The 8,455-nt window shown below is 34.7% G+C and overlaps 1 protein-coding gene across 1 annotated transcript; it reads right to left on the reverse strand.

Annotated features, from left to right (window-relative positions):
• Positions 1 to 1,946: 1,946 nt before the first annotated feature.
• Positions 1,947 to 8,100, reverse strand: LOC133331251 (protein tramtrack, alpha isoform-like). The gene is made up of 6 exons (XM_061539651.1): positions 7,810 to 8,100; positions 5,815 to 6,239; positions 4,514 to 5,750; positions 3,534 to 3,658; positions 3,387 to 3,469; positions 1,947 to 2,034 (listed from the first exon to the last, which is right to left on the reverse strand). The coding sequence occupies exons 1-6, from the start codon at positions 8,098 to 8,100 to the stop codon at positions 1,976 to 1,978; spliced, it is 2,220 nt and encodes a 739-aa protein (XP_061395635.1). The 3' UTR covers positions 1,947 to 1,975.
• Positions 8,101 to 8,455: the final 355 nt, after the last annotated feature.

Consider the following 8,455-nt stretch of genomic DNA (forward strand, 5'->3'; position numbering starts at 1 on the left):
CATCTTATCAACTTCATCGTTCCTCCGACATTCTAAAACCGTAGTTGAGTTTGAGCCTCTCGGACATGGAAGATTAAGTCCATATTGCTCTTCCCCTGCTGCCATTTGAAAACATTAGATTTTCGGACCATTATTGGAAATTCAATTCTCCTAAATTATTATCGCGAAAATGGACAACCATCGGAACAATTTGAACATTTATTTTCTTTTCGGACCAAATTTAGTCTGAAATGTCCGAAATGGTAACGGTATTTTAGTGTCGGATTTATTTTCAATATTTTTGGCAACGGTCATACGCTAATCTAATAGATGGAATGCCACTTTATTAAGCCCCCTGGCGTTGAAGGTGGGTATTAAAATTGTTTCCAGCAATTTCCCGAAGATGTCGTTGTTGTATTTGAATGGTGACTTAGTTATCGACTGTGCCTGGTAAGACTGTTCATAAAAATTTAAAAAAATGTTTTTTATGTGTCGATAAGATTTTAGTTTCGTCGACTTTAGTAGAGATGGCGCACCATTTTTTATTCGTAAATAAAAATATAGCTTTAATGCAAATTTGGAATTGAAAATCCATAATCGATTAAAAGATTTGTAGGTTATTTTTTATTATTGATATAATTTTATTATTTATTTTCTTTTAAATTTTTGTATTTTTTTATTTTTGTCTTGTTTTTTTTTTTAATTTTAAATTAAATACCGTTACAATGATAATGCATATTTTTATGTTTTTTTTTTAATTTTTTTATCAATATGTTTTTTAAATTATTTTTTTCTTATTTTGAAATTCTACTAATCAAATATAACCGTCAATCCACATACAATGTTGTCGTGAGAGAAAAAAAATATTTTTTAATATGAAAGTTTTACAAATTTGTTTATAAATGTTTATTTTTTTCTTATTGATTTCTGTAGGCTAGAATATAAATGATTATTTATTTAAGAAGATTAATTTTTCAGATATATAATATTTTTATTCAAATATTTACATGGATTTTTTTAAATTAATTTTTAGAAAATAAATTTTGGTATTTTTTTTAAATAAAAAATAAATGAAAAAATGACTTCAGTTTGAAAACTCGGTGGCAGACAGACATGTATTATTAGGGGAGAGATAGGTGAGTTGAATTTAAAAATTCCAAACATCCCTCCCTTGGCAAATCATGATGTTGAAACTGTCTGTATCTGACCACCAAAAAATAATGTTTGTGGCAATTATATAGAAAATTAAAAAAATAGAACTAAAAATGCATAAAAACTATAATTAAAAAAATTACAAACTTAAATTTAAAGTAAACTATAAAAAATTAAAAAAAAAATACAAAATTATTCTATAAAAAAATTAAAGCAAAAAATTCCAATTAAAAAATTTACAATCTTATACCTAAAGTAAATTTTAAAAAATTAAAAAAAAACTACAAAATTATTCTATAAACAAAATTAAAGCAAAAAAAATTTCCAATAAAAGCCTCACACTAAAATCATGTTTGTATGTCTTTTCTGTGGGGTTTCATCTTCTTAATATTATATAATATATATTTATGTAATAAATTATGTTTAATTGTTTTTTTTTTAATAATTTATAATTAATTGTATATTTAATTATCAATATCATTATTAGAAATATAATCTTAATTTAATTTATATGTATTTAGAAAATTAATTTAATTAGATTTTTTTCTTAAAAGTACAAAAAAAAAATTCACTATGTTAAATATATATACACAGGAAGGAATGCTATAGGGTATTATGACAAAACATATTAATACTAACAAAGACTTTTTTTGCAAATTTGTATATCCTTTGTGACTCGGTTCCATTTTTATCAAGGGGTCTCGTTGATGACCTTTGACATGATACCTTTTTTTTGGGAGCCATTGAAAAATCCAAAACTGTATCCTTATTTTTTGGATTTTGTAGGAGTTTGCAATTTTTGTAGTCCCGTTCTACTACGTCCCATAGTTTTGCTAATTTTTTCTCACATCTGCGGTCGCGTCCAGAGTTCACTTAAGTCTTTGGGTCGTAATTTACCAATATCTGGGGAGACAAAAAATATATATTTAGAAAAAAATATACAAAAATGACAATATTAAAAATAAATAAAAAGGATGATAACCCAAAATACAGAATTACAGTGAATTAGATTGTAAAACATGTCCAAAATCCACAAAATATCAAATATGGGGGGAACCGTTATATGGGGGCTACCCTGAAACTGAGACCAACATTAATAATTTTTGGTATGGACATGTGTTATTCCATGAGAACCGAAAATACCAAATTACAGTCAATTCGTTTGGAAAACGTATCGAAAGTCCGTAAAATACCGAATATTTGGGGGTACCCTTATATGGGTGCTACCCTGAAACTGAGACCAATTATAATAATTTTTGGTATGGACATGTGTTATACAGTGATAACCCAAAGTACAAAATTTCAGCTAATTCGGTTGGAAAACGCGTCCAAAATCCCGAATATTAGGAAGTACCCTTATATTGGGGCTAACCGGAAACTTAGATCAATGTTAATAATTCTTGGTACAGACATGTGCTATACAATGAGAACCCAAAATACAAAATTACAGCCAATACGTTTGCGAAACATGTCCAAAATCTCAAAAATACCGAATATTGGGAGGTACCGTCATAAGGGGGTTACCCTGAAACTTGGATCAATATTAATAATTTTCGGTATGGATATTTGTTATTCAATTATAAGCCAAAATACCAAATTTCAGCGGAATCGGTTGGAAAACATGCCCAAATTCCCTAAAATACCGAATATTGGGAGGTACCCTTATATGGGAGCTACCCTGAAACTTAGACCAATATTAATAATTTTTCGTATGAACATGTGCTATACAATGAGAACCAAATTATAGCCAATTCAGTTGAAGAAACAAGTCCAAAATCCCCAAAATATAGAATATTGGGAGGTACCCTTATATGGGACCTACCCTGAAACTTATACCAATTATAATAATTTTTGGTATGTATATGTGTTATTCCATGAGAACCCATAATACCAAATTACAGTCAATTCGTTTGGAAAACGTGTCCAAAATCTCCAAAATATCGAATATTGGGAGGTACCCTTATATGGGGGCCACCCTGAAACTTGGGTCAATATTAATAATTTGTGGTACGGATATGTGTTATTCAATAGGAACCCAAAATACAAAATTACAGCCAATTCGGTTGAAAAACATGTTAAAAATACCGAAAATTGGGAAGTACCCTTTTATATATCCCATTTTCAATACCCAACATCCTAGGAGTACAAGCAATGTCTGTGCACAATTTCAGAGCTCTATCGTAAAAAGTTATATTGTAAGTTTTTTAAAGATATTCTATATAAACTCCCTTATCTAGTTCTGCTTTATAACTTACCCAATTGTCCCGGTTTTGGTGTTGGCCAGGCCATATCAAATCGATGCTGCATTAGAGAACTTTGTGGTCTCATTGATGTGCTGCTATAAAAAATAAAAATAATTCAAAATTAGTACACATTTTTACAGAACATCAATTTTTATATACCTGTATGGATGTTTAAGACAACCGTAGACCTCCCGATAACGTCCATAGAGCGTACCATATGAGACACCTAAAATACGTGCAGCTTTCTTCATTTCAAGTCTTTTGTTTTTAATGGCATCGAGGACCTGGAAAAAAATAATTGTCGTATACAATTAGATTTATAATCATAATTAAATTGAAATCGGACGAAAATATATGTGGGAGCTACATATATCTAAATCTGAACCGATTTTCACTAAACTTAACACATATTATTCTAGACTTAATTCAGTACTCTATGCCAAATTTCGTGCAAATCGAAAGATATATAGGGACATTAGTACACTATTTACATAAAATCGGACGAAATTATATGTGGGAGCTACATATAAATCTTAACCGATTTTTATGAAACTTAGCACACGTCATTCTAGACTTAATTCAATACCCTACGCCAAAATTCGTGCAAATCAAATGATTTTCAGGGACTTTGGTGCACCATTTACATTAAATTGGACGATAATATTTGTGGGAGCTATATCTAGAACTGAACCGATTTTCACGAAACTTAATACATGCCATTTATGACCTTATTCAGTACGCCATACCAAATTTCATGCAAATCGAAAGCTATACAGGCACTTTGGCACACCATTTACACTAAATCGGACGAAAATATATATGGGAGCTATATCTAAATCTGAATCGATTTTCACTAAACTTAACACACATCATTTTAGCCTTAATTCAGTATGCTATGCCAAATTTCGTGCAATTCGAATGATATATAGGGACTTTCGTTCACCATTTACATAAAATCGGACGAAAATATTTATGGGAGCTATATCTAAATCTGAACCGATTTTCCCCAATTTCAATAGGGTTCGTCCCTGGGTTTGTAAATCGACTCAGAAAGCGATTCTATGCATATTCTCTAAAGGAACCATGTGTCTATCTCGTTTCCTTTTGTCGACCCATAACATAATTTCTTCTAAGCTTACCCTCCTCGTGAAGGGTTCCTCCCAAAATTGTGGCCGCCGTCCCTTGGCCAAGTAATCATCCATTTTAATGACATCCTGCCATTGTGACATTTCTTCCGTGGTCAAACGTAAATCCGCCTCATTATAATCATCCATTTTAATGTCAACATATTCATCGGGATGAGCACCATTGGAAGCTGCCGTCGAAGCTGCAGATGTTGGAATACTCGCCGTTGGAGCATGTATGAAGTCATGTGTCATTAGAATGCCATGTTCATTGATGAGATACCCTTCGGGCACATATTTGCCATAGTGATGGGCTAGAGACGGATGGGCATGTAAAGACGAGGGAGGAGCAGCCGATGTTGGAGGAGGTGGTGGGGGTGCAGATGCTGCTGCTGTTGTTACTCCTCCACCTCCTCCGTGATGTCCATGATGAGTGGCAACGGCCGTGGATGTAGAGGCCGATGGTGAGTTGGATGTGCTGTGATGATGTTGATGGGAATGGGAATTTGTATTGTTATTTGATGAGGACGAGGATGTCTTGTGGGCTGCTGAAGAGGAGGAGGATCCATTTGTTGCCGATGATCCTGAGGAGGAAGTTGGAGAATTGGATGTTGTGTTAGGACCATTGTTATTAGCATTGGATGATGACGCTGGTGACTTCTCCTTGTTTGTGTTATTCTTTTGATGTTGGCTCTCCATTTCCTCCACGGTTTGTGGAACTGTGGCGGCTCCCACATCCTCATTTAGAAATTCATCACTTTGTTCGGTTTTCGGCGATTTTTGTGATTCTTGATCTTTGGAATTTTTACGCCGAACTTCTTGCAGCTGCTGTTGAGAATTTTCGGGTGAGGAATCGGCTGAAGGATTCTCCTTCTTAATGGTTATGCCACCTTCAAGGGCATCACTGTCATGTGCCAAGTTTTTTGTATGCTCCTCATCCTCAAGATCATGGTGGCGATTGAGATCTTTAGTGGCCTGTTCAGCTTCCAATGAACTGGTAATCCATTCGGGTTCATTTGCGGCATCATCGTCGGGCTGGGAATTATCTCGGCCCTTATGGGGTTTATAGCGTAAACGTTGCTTTTGCTGCTGGACATGATGTTGATAGGCTTCGGCAGCTGAGGGGGAATTGGGTCGGGAATGCTGTAATTGTTGCTGCTGTGTGTTGGATCTTTCCTCGGCATATTGGCAACCTCCTTCCATATAGGGTGGTTGATCACCCTGATCGCCGGCATAATGGGCCATTTTGCGTCTGAAATTTGTAAAAAGGATGGTTTATTAGAGAGATTTATTTTCCGATGGTATACTCTACTTACACATTAAAAACATCATAGGAATCATCCAATGGTGGCCGACCCCTCTTCCGCTTTGGTCCTAAATAGGCATCATTTGGTGAAACCGCTGCCACTACCGAACCACCCCCCGTAGCTGTGGTCGATAATATGGGTGTCAGTGTTGGCAACCGGGCATTCATGGCGGTACCATGTTTGGGTGATGGTGTCTTCTGCTCTCTCTGTTCACCTCCATTGGGACTGTGAGATCTTTGCGGATGTGTTGCAGTGGATTCATGGCCATAGTGGTCATAGGGTAACATATCACGGCTACGTGATGTTGTGGGGGAATAGAATTCCGTTTGTGGAGTCGGTGGCGGCGGGCCATCTTCGTCGTCGCGCCATGTCACCTCAGCTAGGCCTTTTATTTTGAGATCATCAGCTGTTTTGAGTAGGGATGCCAAGTTGGCCTAGAAGAAAAAGGGGAAAAGAATTTGTTATCAGCTATTTATTGGAATACCAAAAAGATAATAAAAATTGGATGGGGTTTAATTTTTCGTGCAATTCGTATGAGATATAGGAACTTAAAAAAACGATTTACATTAAATCGGACGAAACTATATATAAGAGCTATATCTAAATCTGAATCGATTTTCATGAAACTTAGCACACATTATTCTAGACCTAATTCAATACGCTGTGCCCAATTTCGACTTTGGTACACCATTTACTAAAAATCGGACGAAAATATATATGGGAGCTATATCAAAATCCGAACCGATTTTCACGAAATTTAATACACATCATTCTATACTTAATTCAGTAGGCTACGTCAAATTTCGTGCAAATCGAAAGATATGTAGGGACTTTGATGCACCATTAACATTAAATCGGACGAAAATATATATGGGAGCTATATCTAAATCTGAACCGATTTTCACGAAATTTAATACACATCATTCTTGACTTAATTTAATACGCTGTGCTAAATTTCGTGCAGATCGAATGATATATAGGGACTTTGGTAGACAATTTACAATAAATCGGACGAATATATATGGGAGCTATATCTAAATCTGAACCGATATTTACGAAACTTAACCCACATCATTTTAGACTTAATTCAGTACTCTATGCCAAATTTCGTGCAAATCGAAAGATATATAGGGAGTTTACTACACCATTTACATTAAATCGGACGAAAATATATATGGGAGCTATATCTAAATATGAACCGATTTCCATGAAACTTAACACACGTCATCTTATATCTAATTCACTACGCTGTGCCAAATTTCGTGAAAATCGAAAGATATATAGAGACTTTGTGCAGAATTTTCCTTAAATCGGGCGAAAATATATATGGGAGCTACATATATATCTGAACCGATTTTCACGAAATTGAACACACATAATTTTAGACTTAATTCTGTAAGCTATGCCAAATTTCGTGCAAATCTAATGATATATAGGGATTTTGGTGCAGCATTTACCTAAAATCGGCCGAAAATATATATGGGAGCTATATCTAAATCGGAACCGATTTCCATGAAATTTAACACACATCATTCTAGACTCAATTCACTACTCTGTGCCAAATTTCGTGTAAATCGAAAGCTATATAGGGACTTTGGTGGCCCATTTACGAATAATATATATGCGAAAATATATATGGGAGCTATATCGAAATCTGAATCGATTTTCTTCAATTTCAATAGGATTCGTCCTTGGGCCGAAGAAGTGAGCTGTGCCAAATTTCATTTAAATCGGATCACAACTGCGACCTGTACTTTGTTTACAATTTAACATCTGCAGACCGACTGACCGACGGACATGCATAAATCGACTCAGAATGTGATTCTATGCATATTCTCAAAAGGAACCAAGTGCCTATCTCGTTTCCTTTTACCTGTCACGAATATATGCAAGAAGACATAATACCCTGAATGGTATTAAAACCATATTTTAAATTATTTTTTTTTTAAATTAAAATATTTTGAAATTATTTTTTTTAATTAAAAAAATATTTTTCCTACTCACATGTTCGACATTAATTTCACCCTTGTACATAAATTCAATCAAGCATTTGATGTCGGCAAATGATATATCCTTCATAATAATGATGGGATCCCGTTCACTGGCATAATTTGTGAGGACCGTATCGAAGAATGTACTGCAGGCGCACAAAACCACCCGATGGGCCCTTATCAGCTGACCCTCACACGCCAAGGTGACATCACAGAAACAGCCACGGTCCAGGAGCTGTGAAAACATTGTCTGTAGATTACTGTGATGGTATTTCCACCGCAAACAATATTGTTGCGGCAACATGTTGGTTGATGGTCGGGAGAGGGGGTTGCAAGGAGGTTAGATGAAGATTTCGAGCAATTTAATTCTGAAAATGAAAGAGAAGAAAAAAATATTAAAAAATAAATAAATATTTTAAATGGACATTTTAGGTAATCCCTTCCTGGGAAATGGCGTTTGACCGTTAATAATGTTTTTGTTGTTGTAATGTTTTTTCTACAAAATTTCAAAAAATATACAATACAATGTCAACCTTGCTCCCATATTTTCTCCCCACCGCATTTTCTTGTTATCACAGACACAGACACACGTCTATGCCCATCACACACATGATCCTTTGCTTCTGTTGAGTGGACGAAATCCTTGTTTCCTTCTTTAA

Source organism: Musca vetustissima, unplaced genomic scaffold, assembly GCF_032173495.1.
Source record: "Musca vetustissima isolate MV318-11 ecotype Yass unplaced genomic scaffold, APGP_CSIRO_Mvet_v1 utg18306, whole genome shotgun sequence".
In the NCBI taxonomy this organism is placed as follows: Eukaryota; Metazoa; Arthropoda; class Insecta; order Diptera; family Muscidae; genus Musca; species Musca vetustissima.

Bases quoted from the DNA above. Each gene is read 5' to 3' on its own strand.
- LOC133331251 (XM_061539651.1), bottom strand. From the start codon at position 8,100: ATGTTGCCGCAACAATATTGTTTGCGGTGGAAATACCATCACAGTAAT. The intron at 5,751-5,814 runs GTAAGTAGAGTA...TACAAATTTCAG, and splicing joins TCCTATGATGTTTTTAATGT to ACGCAAAATGGCCCATTATG. The intron at 3,470-3,533 runs GTATATAAAAAT...TATTTTTTATAG, and splicing joins TGTCTTAAACATCCATACAG to CAGCACATCAATGAGACCAC.